Source organism: Dermacentor andersoni, chromosome 8 (assembly GCF_023375885.2).
Source record: "Dermacentor andersoni chromosome 8, qqDerAnde1_hic_scaffold, whole genome shotgun sequence".
In the NCBI taxonomy this organism is placed as follows: Eukaryota; Metazoa; Arthropoda; class Arachnida; order Ixodida; family Ixodidae; genus Dermacentor; species Dermacentor andersoni.
This window is the reverse complement of record NC_092821.1, coordinates 90,461,545-90,482,380: the sequence shown is the minus strand read 5'-3', so window position 1 is coordinate 90,482,380 and position 20,836 is coordinate 90,461,545. Positions and strand designations below refer to the sequence as shown.

The window sequence follows — 20,836 nt, the reverse complement described above, 5'->3', positions numbered from 1 at the left end:
CTGAGAAGAGTGGGTCTAAAAATTAATCTGCAGAAAACTAAAGTAATCTTTAGCAGTCTCGGAAAAGAACAGCAATTTACAATAGGTAGTGAGGCACTGGAAGTGGTAGGGGAATAAATCTACTTAGGGCAGGTAGTGACCACGAATCCGGATCATGAGACGGAAATAATCAGAAGAATAAGAATGGGCTGGGGTGCGTTTGGCAGGCATTCCCAGATCATGAACAGCAGGTTGCCATTATTCCTCAAGAGAAAAGCGTATAACAGCTGTGTCTTACCAGTACTCACTTACGGGGCAGAAACCTGGAGGCTTACGAAAAGGGTTCTACTTAAATTGAGGACGACGCAACGAGCTATCGAAAGAAGAATGATGGGTGTAACGTTAAGGGATAAGAAAAGAGCAGATTGGGTGAGGGAACAAACGCGAGGTAATGTCATCTTCGTTGAAATCAAGAAAAAGAAATGGGCATGGGCAGGACATGTAATGAGGATGAAAGATAACTGTTGGTCATTAAGGGTTACGGACTGGATTCCAAGGGAAGGGAAACGTAGCAGGGGGCGGCAGAAAGTTAGGTGGGTGGATGAGATGGAGAAGTTTGCAGGGACGACATGCCACAATTAGTACATGACCGGGGTTGTTCGAGAAGTATGGGAGAGGCCTTTGCTCTCCAGTGGGCGTAACCAGGCTGATGATGATGATGACGACGACGACGACGACGCTTACGGGAGCTGAGGCCGATTAGAGTGTGACAAAAGAGGAATTCCTCAGCATCATCTGGGTGCTCACCTTGTTCAGGCCTTATTTGCACGGCCCTCCATTTGATGTATTCCCGGAGCATTATGCACTATGTTGGCTGTCATACTTGAAAGATACCTCAGGCCATCTTGCCCGATGGGTACTTTGCCTGCAGAACTACGCTCTCCGCATGCTGTACCGCAGCGGACGCCTGCTTGCTGTAACCGACGGCCTCTCGCGCCATCCCTTGCATGACGACAATACGTGCTGCTCACTATGCCCCTTTACCTTACCGTGCAAGGACCATTGGATTACCTTTTATACTTGCTTCCTGGTTCATCAGTACCATTCACTCGCACGCTGCATCGTCCAGCTCAGCATTTTGCCGTTTAAAATAACCTGCTTCACCGACGCAATTATAAGCCCGACAGGCACCAGTGTTTAACAGTAGCCCCTCGCAGTCTCCGTTTTGACTTCTGCGCAGCTTTCTACCCCGATTTACAATAGATGCACTCGGGAGTTTTTTTGAAACTTATCAGCGGCTTCCACAGCGCTACTACTGGCGAGAGATGTGCACCTACGTTCACAAGTTCGTTCGATTGTCAGCGCCGGAAATGTCCGCCCCTTCCATCGCGAGCCGGTCTGCAATCTTTACCTTGCCGTACACGGCCGCTTCGGCGCGTCGGCATCGATGTATATGGGCCTCTTCTCCGCAGACGCCTGGAAACCGCTGGGCCAGTGTGGTGGTCTGCCGCCTCACGAAATACACCGAAACTGTCGCCCTCCAAGTGGCTAGAGCGCGTGATACTGCCTCTTTCCTGTGTCATCGATTCATCCTGCGTCATGAACTACTTGAGGAACTGCTTAGTGGTCACGGACGTCTCTTTATATCTGAAGTAGATGAAGCAATTCTTAATGAGTGCCCCATTGTTCACTGCACAATACAGCGTACCACCATCAAAGCAATAGCCTTACAGAACGCCTCAACCATACGCTCGCCAACATGCTTGCAATGTACTTTGCCTCCGACCACGCACATTGCGACGTCATTCTGCCCGTCGTAACTTATGCGTACAACACCGCTACTCAGAGCATGACCAGCTTTTCACCCTTTTTCTTACTGTACAGTTGACACTCGTCGCACATCATCGACAGAATTCTACCATACCCGCCGGATGCATCTGAATGTGCGCCCATTTATGCCACGGCAAGACATGCTGACTAGACTACGGAAGGCAAGCGTTATCTTTTCAAATAACCAATGCTCTAAACAGAAAAGATATGCTGGTAGACTTTAATAAAGGTGCACATCTATTAAAATACACTGTAGGAAGTTGTTTGTGAACAGACATTGTGTTTACATTACTGCAAATTATTTCAAAAAGTGTACTTTGTTCTCCCTTGCCATGCTCTTCTCAGCTACTGCAATTTTGATACACGGCTGTGAAATTGTGCTTTTCTTTTTCTTGGTTTTTGTGATGTGTGCCATGGCTATGGATAATTGTGTTGAACGTGTTGACTGGTAACTTAATTGCTGTGCTCGGTATTTATGTTGCAGACATTATGTTGCGTATGTAAATATTTTTACCAATTATATGCTGCGATGACTTCATATTCCAGCAATGACTAGTCCCCTTATAATATTGCCCACTGTCTGAACCTAAATGCCGTCTGTCTGACTGAACTTTGTTGTTGTAGTTGGTCTGTGTATATTGTGCAAGGGGGCAGGGGCGCTTGTCAGGTGCACTGTCGCCTTTAGCCTCGGCGCCCTCTTAGACTGTGTCTGAGGAAACAATCAAAAAAGAAAGATAGAAAGAATAGTGCCGCAATCTCGCACGGTCCCTTACCTCCCCTGACCTAGAGTGCCAGAACAGCACAACATAAACTCTGCCTCCCCCCCTCCTACCTTCCAGTATTGCGTGTGTGGCTTTCCGTTATTTCCGCTGCATCTGCGCTCGCTTCAATACTACTGCCCGAGTATGAAGGGCCATACCATGTCGTCGGGCGCGCATTCCCCGTTAAATACGTGTCTGAACCATTTCAACGATCTTCGGGCTGGCACCATCGTAGACGAGAGATTGTTAACGTCGAATGTCTCAAGGCGAACAATGATCCGCCTATAGTGAGGAGTTGTTAGGTCGCCGGACGGCTACCTTTCTGTTCCCAGGGGTAATATAGTAGGGAAGAGGGATGGTGTAGTGGACCAATCTCTCCAACGCTCTTGCTCGGGGGACGCCGCTCGTGCGGGGAGTTCGTGCACTGGTCTAAGGGTCAGGCCCAAACGCCGGAGGCTAATAAACGCATTTTCAATATATATATATACCTTCATCATTGTACCATTTTATCACACTTATCAATTTTTGTACTTTAACTCTCCTAATGATAAGGCGTTATGAGGCCCTCCTCTGTTGTATATGTTGCCCATTGTGCCTTGCTGGGAGGTCGCAATGGATAGTTCGTTTATTTATGTTTAAGACATTTTTTTACAACTATGTGCAAACGAACAGTGAACAAACCTTTTTTATGGTGTTTTACGTGCCAAAACCACTTTCTGATTATGAGGAACGCCGTAGTGGAGGACTACGGAAATTTCGACCACCTGGGGTTCTTTAACGTGCATCTAAATCTAAGTACACGGGTGTTTTCGCATTTCACCCCAACCGAAATGCGGCCGTCGCCGTAGCCGGGATTCGATCCCGCGACCTCGTGCTCAGCAGCCTAACACCATAGCCACCGAGCAACCACGGCGGGTGAACAAATTTTGTGTATCATGCCTATCACCGCTACACACCATCCGCTAATTGCGAGATGGGTCGAACGGGTCACCGATTACCGTTTCTTCGAGCCAGGACACATCTTTTCCTCGTACGTTAATGGCGTACGTTTTAAGTCGTCATTACTACGGAAAAGACGCAGGAGTTCCTCTGGAGAAGTAGTGCGTGGTCTATCGTCGGCACAGTAGCTGTTTACATCGTCCAATACGTACCGCCGTGAGAAGCCACACACTGCGGTAAATTCAAAGCTTAAGGTTTATTTCTCGTGTCAACAATTTACCCCCGTACACTCATAGTAAAGACTGTTCAGAACAACTAATACGCCCATTTTAAATAGTAATTTCTTGGAATTGCGCTTTTTCTGCCAATCTGTATTTTTTAATATGCGGATTACGTTTCATTTTTCCATCGATAACATTTATGTTATCAGCACTCAAGTCTTTCGGAGGTCGGCTGACGTAATCAGCAAGTGTTTTCCGAGAAGTTCATAAAAAAAACAAAGCGGAAAATTGTCACGCAGCCTGGCTTCGAACTATGAAACTATAGATTTTAGTCGCAGGTGTTACCTCTTTATCACTCGACCACGCAAAGGTTAGGAACAGTACAGTATCTTAAGAGCGCAGTAGCCCCTCTAGCGGCTCGGAGAGACTGACACCACGCTTTTCAGTAATGCAGTGATTTGGGCTTGTTGGTAGGACATCGTGCGGCTTATAGCGCGTGAAAAGGCAAGGAAGAAAGGAAGACGTTACACACAGGCGCTAACTTGCATGTTAGCGCCTGTGTCTGTCACGTCTTCCTTTCGTCATTGCCTTTTCACGTGCTATAAGCCGCCCGCTTTTCAGCGCTTCAGCTTTTCTATATATCACCTACGTGAAACAAGTCAAGCGAAGCTAGCAGTAAGATACAAAAAAGCAGGAAGGAAAGAAGAGGGCAAACGTGTTGTTTCTTGACACCTTACGGCCAAGGCGTGCGTCGCCACAATAATGGCTTTGTGTTTATTGGTACAAGATTGCGTTATGTGCCGCTGCTAATGCTGGTGCCAACCAAAGTTACATGAGACAGCGCGTAATTTGCAGTGCGTAATATTTCGCCAGCCGCGGTGCTGCACGAGACAATACGTGCGCCTGAGCACCTGATTGATTGAAGTGTTTTAATTACCTGACAACTGGTACATGCTCTATAAAACATCTCCAAGCAGAAACAACATAAAAGACGCACACTCTAATCTGTAACACTTCGTCTGATCTGCGTCTACTACACTTGTGCTTCTGCAGTGATTACCCTGGCGACAGTCATCTTATAAGTCACCCGTGACCGTCTTACTTCTTACGTATTACCTATTAAAAACGTATTACATATATGTCCTTGTTTAACTTGTCTCACATCAAGTTTCAGTCTTGCTGTCTTAGTAAATATTTGCTGGAAAATGCCATTTCCTTTGGTATGGCTAAATATTTTTGTTGTACAGTATACTCAGCACGATGCTAAGTCGTCGCATTGTTTGAATAATGTCCCCAATTAAAGCAATACCATATAATCTTACCACCTAGATCCATGACGTTAATGCTCAATACTATTGGACTGTCTGGAATTTCCACGGATATGATGAAACCCCTGAAATGAAAAAGAGAAAGTATTTACTTTACGCCAAAATTAGCCATACGTCTCAAGTACTCGACAATATCCAAGTTATTAGAATATTATTTGTCAAGACAGGAAATGTTCGCGACCAATCTTGTTTCCAGTAACATTGCCATTTGTGCACATGAGGCTGTACCAAACTACTGATAATGGTAATTTATGGCTTTTTGTATGCATACGTATTTCTACTTATTTAGCGTAAGTCCACACTAAATGTAAACCTCTACAAGTAGCATTGGTAGGACGTGGCTGGCGGATATCCGTTAGATTTATTTTGTGAGAATTACGTTGAAGAGATCATGCAATATGGACAGCAGCGGCCGTATATTGCTACGATGGTCTACTAGAACTATTCGTAGGCAATACCGACTCTCACAAGTTTCATTTATACACTGAACAAAGGCACGCAACATTGTGCCTGAAGCTAATTCGCGCTATGTATTATTACTGAACCACAATATCCAGTAACTACTGTGGCCCAGAAAGATAGAACGTCTGACGCTTGCAAACTAAGCAAGTAGTTACCGCACAAGCCGCTCCACGAGACTAGAAGCACTTCACAAATTTGTTCGAATTACGCAAACAATGCGAATGACTTGAGATACGACATCAGCCGTGTACTCTAGCAAAATTTTAATTGCTATCCTGATCACAACATGCAAACATAGGAAAGAAAGCACGAACCGTTGTGTTATAATGCTGACAGGCAGTGAACAAGGAGTTGTTATTCTCTTATGTTATTATTCTCTTATTATGTTAGTGATTCCTCTTATCGTTTGTCCCAACAGATCACTAAGACATTTCTCTCATAAAAGCATTTCTTGATGCAGTAATAAACCAGACACGCCTGTCACTTGCTTTCTTGCTAGTTAGTGTACTCAGAGCACTTGTTATCAGCGGGACATAAAGGAGAAAGTCTTCTATGGAAAAGACAGAAAATTGCACTTTAGTGGTTTCTTCTATACTATACAAATAGTACACACATGATCGCCTAAGAAGGGAACACTTCGCTGTAGCGAAGGCATGATAAACTTAGGGTTTACCGCAAACCAATTCTGGCAGCAACGCTTGCTGTGCATTTAGGAAACAACTGAAATTATGAACGCCAATGAACTGTTAGATTTCTTTATGTATAATCTCTTTTGATTCGTCATACTTCGTCGACTAGACATGTACTACTGCAGCGCGCTGTTTTCTGATAATTTCCCAGAATGGTTATGTGCCTACGTTAGGCATAGTTTTGGAAACCATGAATTTTATTTGAGTGCACCTGACGTCCCAATACTTTCCTCGAGAAGAATGAAATATATTTTCGAGCTCGTGCCGCCGAGAGGCACGAGACTTGGCGCAGTTAATCAGGCGCTTTGGTTCCACACCATTGCTACTTTGACAATTAAAACCAATCGGTGGTAATATAGCGGTGAAAACGATAGAAATGCGTAACCATTACGACGAAGAATATATATATATATATATATATATATATATATATATATATATATATATATATATATATATATTGGTACGTGTAGAAAGACACAGATGGCAGAGGCTATTTACAAGCTATTTACACTTGACTGGAGCCAGAGCGCCAAGCCGACATTTTCTCGCGCCAAGGGCACCGACCCACTTCGTCGTCGTTCTCGCGGCGGCTCGTCACTCGGGTATCCACCGATAATATCGTAATACTACCCCCCGGCGGCAAAAGCGCCGTCACGGTGCTGTTAAATATCCAAGGCACGTGGAGAGTTGTAGGGCTTGAGTCGGGTGACGTGGACAATGTCACTGGTTGTCACACCGGAGGACGTAGTGAGCGTGGCTAGAACAATTTCATAGGTGACATTGGTCACTTGGGGGAGCACGCGATATGGGCCGGTATAACAGGAAAGCAGTTTCTCAGAAAGGCCAACTTTACACGATGGTGACCAAAGCAACACGAGGGTGCCGGGTGCAAAATGGACATCACGGTGACGGAGGTCGTAGCGTCGCTTCAATTTGCCTTGGGAGAGTTGTAGACGAACGCGCGCAAGTTGACGAGCACGGTCAGCACGGGCGATTGCATCACGGGCATAAGCGCTAGTTGAAGCTGTGGCGGACGGAAGCACGGTGTCTAATTGTAGCGTCGGTTCATGGCTACACAGGAGGTAAAATGGGGAAAAGCCGGCAGTTTCGAGACGGGAAGAGTTGTATGCAAAGGTAATGTAGGGTAGACCCAGGTTCCAGTCACGGTGGTCGTCTGAAACGTATTTGGATAGCATGTCTGTAAGGGTGCGGTTCAAACGCTCAGTGAGGCCGTTCGTTTGGGGGTGGTAGGAGGTAGTAAACTTATGCTGAATGGAGCAGGCCCGCATATTGTCGTCAATGACGTTCACCAAAAACGTACGGCCACGGTCTGCGAGCAATTGAGGCGGAGCACCATGCATCAAAATGATATCATGTAGAAGGAAGTCCGCAACGTCAGTTGCGCAACTGGTCGGAAGAGCGCGGGTTACGGCATAGCGGGTCGCGTAGTCAGCAACGACTGCAACCCACTTGTTTCCTGACGTAAATTCGGGAAGTGGACCGAGAAGGTCTAAGCCAACACGATGGAAGGGCTCGGCAGGGATGTCGAGCGGCTGCAGGTAACCAGCGGGGAGCTGGGAAGGCTTCTTGCGTCGTTGGCAAAGTTCACAAGTGGCGACGTAACGTCGTACGGAACGGGCAAGGCCCGGCCAGAAAAAACGGCGACGTACACGGTCATAGCCTCGAGATACGCCGAGTTGTCCTGCCGTTGGTGCGTCGTGAAGCTCTTCTAGAACGGTTGAGCGGAGGTGTTTAGGTATGACAAGTAGGAACTCAGAGCCGTCCGGATGAAGGTTACGACGGTACAGAGTACCGTCGCGGAGGACGAAGAGGCGGAGAGTGGCATCGGCCCGAGAGTGTTCAAAACGGTCGATGAGTGCTCTGATGTAGGCGTCACGACGTTGCTCGTTGGCGAAATGAAGCAGCTGTGATACAGAGAATACGCAAGCAGCAGTGGTAATATCGGAGGAGTCAGGATCGTCAACAGGGTAACGCGACAAGCTCTCAGCGTCTTGGTGCAGGCGGCCAGACTTGTAGACCACGGAATATGAAAATTCTTGTAGCCTCAAAGCCCATCGACCAAGCCGGCCTGTAGGATCTTATAGCGATGAGAGCCAGCAGAGAGCGTGGTGGTCAGTGACTACGGAAAAAGGGCGACCGTAAAGGTAAGGACGGAACTTCGCAACCGCCCAGACAACAGCAAGGCATCTCTCGTTCCGTAATGGAATAGTTGCGCTCCGATGGTGCTAGGAGGCGGCTCGCATAAGCAATAACGCGATCCTGGCCACGTTGAAGCTTGGCTAAGACGGCACCATGACCGCTGGCATCTGTACGCAATTCTGTAGGGGCATCAGGGTCGAAGTGGGCGAGAATGGGTGATGATGTTAGAAGAGTGACGAGACGAGAGAAGGCAGCGGCTTCTGAAGTGCCCCACGAGAATTGTACGCCTTTCCTCGAAAGATTAGTGAGGGGTCTAGCAATAGTCGCAAAATCTTGAACAAAACGACGAAAGCACGGGCATAGTCCTACAAAACTTCGGACGTCTGCGGCTGTCTTCAGAACCGGAAAATCTCGAACAGCGCTAGTTTTGTCGGAATCAGGCTGTACTCCGGAAGCATCAACGAGATGGCCCAGAAAAGTAAGTTGACGGTGGCCAAAACGACATTTGGATGAGTTAAGTTGCAGCTTCGCCTTGCGAAATACATCAAGTATAGTTAGACGCTCAAGGTGAGTGTTGAACGTTGGCGAGAAGACGATGACGTCGTCGAGGTACAAAGGCATGTGGACCATTTGAAACCTTGGGGCAAGGAGTCCATCATACGCTCAAAGGTGGCAGGGGCGTTGCATAATCCAAACGGCACTACTTTAAATTGATATCGGCCATCACGTGTGATGAACGCGGTTTTTTCTCTGTCCATATCGTCAACAGCAATCTGCCAGTATCCAGAACGAAGATCGATAGAAGAGAAGTAGCTGGAACCGTGGAGGCAGTCAAGCGCATCATCTATATGTGGGAGCGGGTAGACATCCTTCTTAGTAATGTTGTTCAGATGACGGTAGTCTACACAGAAGCGCCAGGTGCCGTCCTTCTTCTTAACCAACACCACAGGTGACGCCCATAGACTTGAAGAAGGCTCAATGATGTTTTTCTCTAGCATTTTGTTCACTTCACTTTGAATTACTCGGCGTTCCGACGCAGAATCTCGATACGGTCGTCGGTGAATAGGCGTAGCATCGCCAGTAAGAATGCGATGCTTGACCGCGAGCGTGTGGCCTAAAGGGCGATCATCGAAGTCGAAAATATCGCGGTAGGACGAAATACTTCGCAAAGGCCTTCAGCCTGCATAGAGGATAGGTCCGTCGCAACCATTTTCTTTATGTTGGGATCGGCGCCCGAGGCTGGGGCGAGGGGCCTGCGAAGCTCCCAAGAGCCATCGTTTGATAACGCTGCCACATGATGGTCGCCGAGACAATCAACGTTGGCAAGGCAAGGCAAGCAAATTCTACCTTGCGGTAGAATTTGCTTTGCCAATCCAAAGTTAAAGATAGGTATGCGAGTGTGGCTCGCAGTAATAGTAAGTATAGTGTGAGGCACGGTAACGTCAAAATGTAGAGGAGTGCGGGTAGACTAGTGACGAGGTACTCGCGAACAGGAACTGGTGGGGAAGAAGACAGTTCAATAAAGGCTATTGATTTTGGCGGCAGGCGAAGAAAGCTGGTGGGGCATAAGCGGCACTGGGGTGCGTCAGAAGCTTCTGCGAGAATCGGCAACTCAAGGCGAAGGGTACTGTCAGAGCAGTCAATAAGGGCAGAATGCGCGGAGAGAAAGTCGAGGCCGATAATTAGGTCGTGGGGGCAATGGGCAATCACGGTGAAGAGGACATGGGTGTGGCGGCCGGCAATACTGACTCGTGCCGTACACATGCCGATGATAGATAAAGTACCGCCATCCGCAACGGGACGACGCGTGCCGACGCTGGGGTCGTCGTCGTCGGAAGGCAGCACTCATAATAGAAAGATGTGCGCCTGTATCGATGAGTGCAGTGACAGGATAGCCGTCAGCGTCAAGAAGGTTTTGGTTCGTTGGTAAGGTGAGCGGAGGACTTGAGGGCAGGGTCGACAACGCAGCTGCACCTCCAGAAGCTGTAGTGCCTAGTTTTCCGGCTGGGCCCGGGAGGCGATAGGCGCCGAAGAGAAGCGACAGGGTTGGGGCGAACGAGACTGATGGCGTCGAGGTGAGGGCGAGCGGCTGTAGCGAAGGTTCGGAGCAGTGGCATCAGCAACAGTGGGTTCATGGCGGGTGGCATAGGGAACAGAAGGTGCAAAAGTGCGGGTATAAGTGGCGCCGTATGTCCGAGGAGGTGGTGGCCATCGGTTGCGGCAGTGACGAGCGATGTGGCCGATGCGACAGCAATGGAAGCAGGTCGGCCTGTCATTAGGGCACGCCATTCGGACGGGTTGCGGCGAGGTATGGCAGAAAAGGACTGCCGGGGACGAGGAGGGCCGGTAGAGAACTGGGGAACGTTGGGTTGAGACGTTGTACACACGGAGCTAAGACCCATGTTCTCAATTTCCTGTCGTACTACGGCCTGAATCATCGCAATCGTGGTTGCTGGCGGATCGGGAGGTGTCGCGGCGAAAGCTGGTGAACAGGCGAGCTCGAGCTCGTGGCGAACAATACGGGTGACGTCGTCACAGGTGGTAGCCTGACGTGGTCGACCCTCAGATGTCGACGTAGCAGCAGTGTTGGGTAGCCGCGTGATGTGGTGTGTGATACGGCAGCTCTTAGCATGTTCAAGGCGACGGCATTCTTTAATGATGGCGTCGATTGTCGAGACGTTGCCGAAAACAAGCAAATCGAAAGCGTCGTCGGCGATGCCTTTTAGGACATGTGACACTTTATCAGCTTCAGACATAGCGTCGTCAGCTTTTCGGCATAGAGCCAAGACGTTGAGGATATATGAAACGTACGGCTCTGTAGATGTCTGAACACGAGACGCAAGAGCCTTTCTCGCGGTAACCTTGCGGCCAATGGGGTCGCCCAATAGTTCCCTGAGCTTTTCCTTGAAATTGTCCCAACTGGTTATCTCGTCGTCATGCGTCTGGTGCCACACGCGTGAGGTGCCTCCGAGATAAAAGATGACATTGGCTAGTATAATGGTTGGGTCCCACCTGTTATTAGCGCTGGCATGTTCATATAGCTTGATCCATTCGTCAACGTCCTGTCCCTCCAGGCCAGAGAAAACACCAGGGTCGCGATGTTGGGCAACTGTGACGACGGGAGCAGTCGGACAAGCCGAAGCCGTTGCAGAGGTGGTCTCGTCACCGGGAGGCATGGTGACAAGCTCGATGTACCGACCACTCCGGAGTTCCGTGGCGAGGACGGGGATCGCTTACCTCCACGAGAATGTTACGTGTAGAAAGACACAGACGGAAGAGGCTATGTACAAGCTATTTACACTGGACTGGAGCCAGAGCGCCAAGCCGACATTTCCTCGCGCCAAGGGCACAGACCCACTTCGTCGTCGGTCTCGCGGCGGCTCGTCTCTCGGGTATCTACCGATAATATCGTAATATATATATATATATATATATATATATATATATATATATATATATATATATATATATATATATATATATATATATATATACGAGAAGAAAGGGGATTAACCAAGGGGCCCGATTTTTGTTATTCATATCATAAGAAGTCAACAAACACTGACACAAAGGACAACATAAGGAGAAATTACTTGTTCTTAATAAATGAAATAAAGAAATGATAAATTAAAGAAAATTAAAGTGGATGGGAAAACAGCGCCACGGTAGCTCAAGTGGTAGAGCATCGCACGCGAAGCGCGAAGGTTGTGGGTTTGGTTCCCATCTGCGGCAAGTTGTTCTCTCATCCACTTTCATTTCCATTAATTTATCATTTCTTTATTTCATTCATTAAGCACAAGTAATTTCCCCTATGTTGTCCTTGGTGTCAGTGTTTGTTGACGTCTGACGATATGACTTTTATATATATATATACATATATATATATATATATATATATATATATATATATATATATATATATATATATATATATCACGGGAAAGAAACAAAAAACCAAGGGGCTCAGTTTTATTAATCATACGAAGCAAACAACGACACCAAGGACGCATGGGAGAAATGGTTTGTTGAATGAAACAAACAATATGTAAATGGAGTCCTTGTCCGGACAAGGACTTTCGCTGAGATACCCAATTTTAGAAATAAATTATACAATGTGTTTGGCGCATGATAGCCTCAGTTGCTTATGCGCCATAAAACCCAATACAATACAATACAATACAATGGAAATGAAAGTGGATGGAACGATGTCCACCCCCATTTCACCCTGTCCAAGTCAATGTACAAATAAGCTTGTGCAGACGTTACAGAAGTACCACTGATGTTATAAGACGTTACAGAAGCACTACCACCGCAATCAACCTACGTCACGCGCGCACGCACGTGTGTGGAAATGTTGCATGCGTCCCCATTCTTCGAGGCTGTCTGCCTATTGCAAGTGCCCTATTCATCTAAATTACTGTGTAAAAGTAAGCTGTGTCAGGAAATGCGGTAAGTACGGCTTCCACACGCACTGCTGACATGGTAGCTTCTGATTGTGGTTTGAATACACGAGAAAATGTAATTCTCTTGTTGGCAAAAGTTTATTTGAACTTAACATGTACGAATACTAAGAGTCATAATGACGGCACAGTTCCATCACAAGATACCTACAAATAACAGAATATTGTATGCACGGCACGTTTACAAGGAAAGGAGCGACTCTACATCGCCTCACTAACGTATAACCACATATGCCCAAGGGAACACACAGTTACACACAAACGAGTTGCCACAATATATAAAATGATGTTGAACATATACAATGTATACACGGTGGCTATGTACACTGATGATACGACAACCGCACTTTAAATAATTTTGTAGTAATTGCATGAGATGTGTGCAGCCACCGTAAGTCACTCTACGTTGTCCCGCTTCTGGGAAATCATGTTGCCTTGGCCCCACGTTGAAGTCATTGCTCCCTGCTATTGCTTCAAAGTGGCGTGCCTGCTCGGCTTAGGCACCAACACAGCCACTCGGCAAACCTTATTCTACTGTGGAATAAAACCAGTTGACTCTCCGTTCTCAACCTTTCAAAACATATATTACTTGCCTCCGCTGATCCAAGCTCTCAACAATTGATGACCAAGGACATTTACATTTTTTTGACACTGCCATGGATGGCGCTGCTCGTGCTCTTGCTGGCAAAGAAGACTTTACGATTACGCCTCCTCCAATCACCGCAGAGCTCCGGCTTTTCATCTATTGGCACAAGAACACTCCAGTTGGCACTCCTCTTACAGAAACGATAGTAGGTCAGAATAAATCCTTTCCGGTTGTGGCAACAAAGTGCAGGGACAATGTACCACAACAACTGGCTCGCAGTGGTTGTACCATACGCAAAAGTCCTCCCAGCAATAAATGTCGAGCGAAAAGTCCACCTGAGCAATGAGCAGATGTGATAAAGCAGTTAAATGCAAGACCAGTAAAACCATCATGCAGGCCCTCCAAAGTACCCTAGCAACGACGCAATGCAGCAGTACTTGCTTGTTGGATTTTTGAAGAGGGTAATTTGCATACAGCGAAGATGGGACCATGCCTCCCCACTCTAGTCTGTAAAGTGTTGGGTTCACTTGTCACCCTAGACGCCACATGAAGCCGCTATATGGCCAGGCAGAAAGGACGTATTTATCTCCCCACACGATGCATTATTGGAACGTGTGCGGCTCACTGGGACAACAAGAGCAAGTAGTAAAGCTGCCACTGTGTCCACAACACGGTTTTCCAGGGTGTCTATATCAGGACACACATGTTGTACGTGTCGATAAAATGCCACTGTCGTAGAGTAAATTGCAGGTGCGGTTCACACATGTGGCCGGTGATTTAAGCGTACGCGCGGTAACAGGTAACCACTGTTGTTCCATGCCATAGCAGGTGAGATTACGCGCGGGACACAGGTCAAGCTGCAACAGGCGGAGAACAAATTCCTGAGCAAGTAGGCGGCAGTGGACAGACACGGATGGGAACGCCAACCCACCGCGAGAGTGTGGTTGTCGAAACACCGGAAGGCAGACCAGTTCTGTACTGCCCAAAAACAAGAAGGAACCAAGAAGCGACTACAGTGACGTGACAGCCTGTAGTGGTTGCTGTATGACGTGACAAACGCACCACCCAGGGCCACAACGTACAGACTGCGCTTTCTACCTTCTTGGTGATAGAGCGAAGTTATACCTTTGGGGATCCCGACTCTTTCATCTTACGTCTAGAAAAATCAAAAGCCACCCAGAGTTTGTGTTGCCATCATAGGCGTAATCAGTCGAAAATACGAATAGATTCGCTCTTTTAAATAGAAACTAGTGACTTAGGCGTGTTTGTGAGGAAAAAACTAACAAATAATGCGATTTTGAAAAAACAAATTGCAGCGCACCTCAAATTTTTCCCTACTATGGGAGAAGTCGAAGCCTACGGGATAAGCCATCCTCGTTCCCGAGATACAATGATCCGCGAAGGCAGTCACCTTCGCAACACCGTTACCAGATAGTGGGAGACTGCGCACGTAAGTGTCTGTTAGTATTGAGTGCATAAATGGCTCAAGGCTGAGCAGAAAGAGTACTACGGATAGGGGGCGTCCTTGACGATCACCACGAGTAATGCGAAGTGCTGTACTTTTCCGACCATCAACAAACAATGTACTGCGTATATTTGAACAGGCATTCCTAATAAGACCAACTAAATTTTATTGAGAGAGAGCGAGAGAAGTCATCTAGGAATGCGAGGAGGTTAACAAGGATGAGCCCTAAGGGGGACAGCCTGATTAACAACGCGCTGACTTGGTCAGCGTGCGCTCGTTATTTCACGCGTAACGAACCAACGACTATGTATCTCTCCGCAAGGGACCGAGTATTCCTGATAGTGTGACAATATGGAAAGCATCAGGCTTCCCAAGCATCGAGTGAGAACAGCTGTGAAGCTTGTGTAGATACAATGAGAAGCGTGATTGGTCTCCATTCCTCTGGGCCACCGCGTGTAGAGTCGTACTTAGGTATCAGCCCCATACGACCATAGCGCAAGCTAAGCGCAAATTCAAAGTTCTCAAAGCAGCGGCTGATAATAGTCATGAAGATGACATGAATCTCTTCCTAAAAGGTTATATAAAACTCAATGGGCAACCTCTGAAGGTGGCCATGAAGCATGGCCATGCCATGCTTCATGATAGATAATGCCGCCTTCAGCTCATCAGCCGACAGTTGCGCACAAAGACAGAAAGCGAACTCAGGTGGAACCTCAGGCAGCACAATGAGCATTGTACGAGATCCTTGACTACCACGATTACTTGCGTAGTCGTACGCGCTATTCTTTAAGATGCGTTAAACAGACTGAATAGTCACGGACGGGAGGCGACATTCCAGGAAGTGCTCTTGTGGCCGCAGAACCGAATGAATTGGAATGTCTGAAAAGCGAGTTGCTCACAAAGCGCATAACTTCGGTGTGCATGTGGATTACGTCTACATCGCCAAGGAGCAGCTCAAAAGACGGTGCTTATATGAGGCGTTCAAAACATCTCCGTAGTTCAAGCTGGCCTGACCGTATCAGTGGAGCAACTGGATTGACCCAAAGGGCAATACGGAGCTTTGTGACGATATACGCTTGAAATACGTCGTCTGAGGACACGTCCTTCACCTTAACAATGTAGGCACCAGTGCACTTCAATCACATCCCACGACAATTGGTCAGATCAAGAAAGAGAGGCGCGCAACACTCTATACAAACAAGAATGCAAGCGCGCGTAATGTAAATTGCGCATGTGGAGGCACTAAGGTTTTATTGATAAGGATGAAGGAGGGCATGCTTGAAGTATAACCGCTGTAGGATACGAAATACAAAAGGAGATGAAGGCAGTGATATCACATCAGATGGTGAGACTTACTGAGTGGAACTGCTTCGCACATAGGCACTATCTAACCCGCTAGATGACGCGCCGAGTGCCCATGTCCACACAAAGAACGTTCTATGAAAGAATCTCTACGCGTCCAGCAACGACAAGTGCAGCGCTAAGCGAGGCAACTCGCGTGCGTTCCAGTCATATCGATCCCAGCCCTGACTTGCACATCAGCTTGCATCTCTACAACAATTTATCACCAACAAGCACCATGTGACGACCGTCTAGGAAATACACGTTCAGGTTACGACAAAAAAGATAACTAGACTTAGTGGCCTGTGTTCGTCCCTAGATGCGCAGAATTCATAACCTATATGAAGATAGTACAGTTAAATGCCAATATGAATCCTTCCCGGTCTTTAAAAAACACATAATGATCTTGCAAGACAGCTCTTTTGAAAACAATGATACCCACCCTATAGCGTGATGCTGGGAAAAAGTAAAAACAATCTAGGTTGAACGAATTTTTAGCATGGGCCACACTGATATTTTCTGCTTGTTTTATAGGGGTTTGGAATCCCTGGGCATTTCTTTCTGCAATCTGTGGAGTCCATGCGCCCTGGAAGCAAGACCACGTTACATACACTATAAACGTCAAAGTTTGACCCTCCCAAAGAAAAGCGACATTTACTCGGTCAATAACTGCGCGGTGACCCGGGCTGCCGCCTTAGCCAGAGGCTGGCATTGGAACACACTTCTCGTGGGACTGCCATTTCTACGCCGAATCCATGTAGGCTTGGCGAGAGTCTAAGGCTACTGTCAACTCCGAAGTTGAAGGTGTTTCTGGTGATGATGATGATGATGATGATGATGTCGTCACTAGTTGTTGGGCTGCGGGATTTAAGGATTCGCTGCGGATTGATTGAGCCAACTTCCGAAGCCGTTGGCTCATTCAGAAACAACGGCGCAATTACTTTTCCAGGAAAGGCAGATACTTCATGCTCCATTGTAAGCGATATAATTGAGGCGGATGAAACCGAAGCAGATTTCCTGGGCCTATCGAGCGAAGATATCATAGGGTCAGGTGCCGAAGTAAAGGTTGAATCCTCGTTTCGATGAGGAAGATCGATGTTGGTAGGCTATGTAGAGGCGCTATCGGCCAGAGCATGCAGTCCTTTGCTACTCAGGAGGCCAGCGAACATGGTGTGTTGCGATTGGCCACGCCATCAATAGCACGGTCTTTTGCTGTCGAGGAAGCGGGCGAACATGGGGTGTTGTGTTTGCCCGAGGTGCTCTTTTTCTTTCTGATTTGCCGACGCTAGTTGATGCTTTGCGACACAATTTGCTTACGGCGCCAGCCGCAGTCGCGACCGCAGCTGATGCCGGCAGTAAAAGAGAAAAGGCTCCAGCAGCAGCGTCTAAGTATAAGCTCCGAACAGGGTTCACAACAGCCTTGGCTTTCGTGGCCTTGGATTTCATAAACGGCACAGAAGGCTGCAGTGCACTGTGAAGGTAGTTATCGCTTTGACCGCGCTGATGACACCATCACCACCACCACACAAGCCTTGTAAATCGCGGCAGTCAAACGTCTCTCGGGAACCAGAGACCCGCAGCTAATTAGGGACAGGCGATGGGGTAATCGTCTCCATCGGAACGAAGCGCGTGCTCGAGAGCGCGCCGCGTCTTAAGACCAGCGCCATAAGACCAACGTCGACTGCCACACCCTCAGTCGTGTTGAGAGACAACCTCGCCGTATTGTGACCACGCATGGACGAGGACTTCATTCAGAACGAATAACATCAAGAAGAGGCAGGTTACGTCGGTGACTTGCTGACCGACAGGAATGACAGGACAGCGATCGCGATCGATGACAAGGCAGCCAGCATCGATGATTAGAGTTGTGGGAGCCACGCTTTTGACGGTAGCATAGAAGTAGATGCATCCCATGTGCTGAGTGCAGTAGACGTGATAGAGGCCAAATGCTGAGGCCGTCGCATTGACAACATTCTCGAGACCATTCTACGTACAGAAAACAACGCCGAAGTTCTAGGCCTTCTAGGGAGTACACGACACTGTAGGCACCATTGCCAGATAGGTGGACGTCCCTGGCATGTATCAGGAAGGAACATCAGCAGAACCGTTTCTGGAATGTCTGCTACACTGGATCAAGTGCGAAATGGGCACATTGTGATTTATATTTGAAGCAGAAAGTGACGCTGAGGCGGGGCAATTGCCAGCCAGGCTTCCCAGGTTAAATCAGTCTCTAGCAACACCCCGGCCCCACCACCACCATATCTAGAAGAGACTAAGCGTGGTGATTTCGATATTAATTACGGAAAACAAGAAAATTGTACGTGGACGTTGTGAAGAAGTTACAGAGGGTCTCAGCGAAGACGATAAAGTGCCATGGTGTTTGGAATAAAGAAGATGGGTGACATCAAACCTATAGGTAATGTGTCTTACTTAAAGATGCGCAGCCGCATAGCTTCTGTGTGACATCCAAGGCGAGGTGTGGGTTGACTTTATCATCAGAACTTATCAACGCCGTGGCTCCGAGACAGCGCAACGTCCAACTAGGGGCCTCAAGTACCTTTCTAGCGCTCGGTAAGTTTGCCCATCAGTTAATGGCTTCGTGTAAGCAGTGACTGTTCTAGCTTCTTTTGCTTCAGCTCGTACATCCCACCAAACAACTTGCTGAACCATTCTGAGTAACAAAAACGTGCATACGTCACAGGATGCATTCATGCCGAAATAGTGCTCATGTCGAATGGCACTAAACTTTGAAGCTGACCACCCACATTCCCTCGAAATTATTCAAATGTTTGCTATTGTCGATATGGCAATATTATTTGGTCAAATGTACCAATCTATGTAAAAAAATTGAACCTTATTACGACTCCATATATAAAACGCTTCAGTATAGGTTCAAGCTTTATTGTGGTTACAGCATTTCAGAAATTTTGTGAACAAATATAGGCATATTTAGCTCAAGTATGATGCCCAAGCGTTAAATGGACACTTTATGAAAGCGTATTGAGCAGGGATAGTGTAATAATTCTATTGCAATTATTGACTTTCTGATACATTGTAGGGATAGCGTTCCGCTTGTTGAATGACTGGCTATACATGTGCAGTGGATAATAACAATGCAATATAGAATGAAGGGAAATATTTTGCTACATTTTGCGAGCCCTGATGATTTCGTGCAACATACCTTTTTGTGGAACTAGCATACACAGAAGGGTTGAAATCTGGGCCAGTTGGTACATACTTGAACGAGAAAACCAGTCAAAAACACAAAGGACAAGATGTTTGCACTACGCAGCATGAAAACCGTTTCACGGCATGTGCTGCAGGGGTTGTTTATAAGTTTCCTCTCACGTGCGAAAGATTTTACATAGGCCAAACCAGTCGATGTATTAATGACCACCTGCGTGAGCACCACTCCTCCCTGGGGTCAGATAACGGTGCAAACTTGCCTCGCCATTGCAATGAGTGTGGTTGTTATCCTTTGTTTAGCAATGTGACGATTCTTGGTAGGGGCAAGGGCAAAGAAGAGCGAGAAATCTTGGAAGCGTACTACATCAGTTTATTAGGTGATGACTGCGTTAGTACAACCTCGGTGCGCTTACATGATAAAGAATTTGAATTTCTTAGTCGTTCCCGATAGAAACGTTTCTTGTCTTTTCATGCTATGTGATTAGCGATGATGTGGTTGCGCATGCTCTGCTGGCCTTGCTGGGACTACACCGGTTCTAATAAACCTCAGTTGATAGTCCAGTCGTTGTGGTGTGAACATCTCATCTTGTCCTTTGTGTTTTTGACTGGTTTTCTCGTTCTAGCATACACACTCGTTGCCATGGCTCATACCCGTATAAAACGGTGTCTAGCGCAGTGAGGGCGTGGAAGACGACGACGAACGTGCCAGTAAGCGTCGAAGACCGGCTCCCGCTTCTGAAAATGATTTCGGTGATTTAATTTGAGCCCAGTGCGACTATTTTAGTGCCAACGGACTCTTTAAGTTGTGGCGATCCCGTAGACACCCGACTCTTGCAGGTGGGTGACCTTGTTGCAATTTTATCGGCCTTTTCCGTCCAGCCCACGCCGCTGCGACGCTAACCCTAGCCGCGCTTGTGTTAGCGCGGCGAAGTGCTGCTGCGGCGCCAGCTTTTCTCGTCAGTGTCTGCAGTGATGGAATGTGAAGTGGAAGGGGAGCTTCTGACTCCCGAGGAATTTTCCAAGGATCCCGGATGGCAAACAGTTGCTGCCAGGCGCTCCGGAGCCAAATCGGCGACCGTCGAGCGAGTTGGTGCCATTTCTACCGGCGCTAAGCCAAATGACAACGCGACCGCAAAGGGTCGCCGAGACCGCAGCAGCACTAAAGCCAAAATTATTCGGGGTGGAAGGATGCCTCCGCTGCCCAAAGAAGACGCGAAGATCATCGTCAGGCCGAAGGGAGGTCTGAACATCAGCAAGGTGGGGCCGACAGTTGTGGCCGAGGCCATATGGAACGCAGTCGGTTTCGACCAGGCGAAGCGGGACTCGGACACGATATGCCCGAATTTCCAACAAAATATCATGGTCATCAGCACCCCCAGCAGAGAGAATGCGACCCTCTACGTCAGGGTCGAGTGCATCGCTGTTG

At 47.6% G+C, this 20,836-nt stretch overlaps 1 protein-coding gene across 2 annotated transcripts in view; it reads right to left on the bottom strand.

Annotated features, from left to right (window-relative positions):
- The window catches only part of LOC129385407 (uncharacterized), a 168,761-nt gene that overhangs the window by 94,159 nt on the left and 53,766 nt on the right, over positions 1-20,836 (bottom strand). Inside the window, exons 1-2 of one of the 2 annotated variants that reach the window (XM_072284036.1) lie at positions 11,385-11,645; positions 5,053-5,123 (exon numbers count right to left, since the gene is read on the bottom strand). In XM_072284036.1, the coding sequence (XP_072140137.1) occupies positions 5,053-5,123; positions 11,385-11,548 (235 nt within the window). In that variant the 5' untranslated portion in view covers positions 11,549-11,645. Of the gene's footprint in view, positions 1-5,052; positions 5,124-11,384; positions 11,646-20,836 lie in introns of those variants that run through there. The other variant, XM_055072048.2, reaches the window with a different exon arrangement.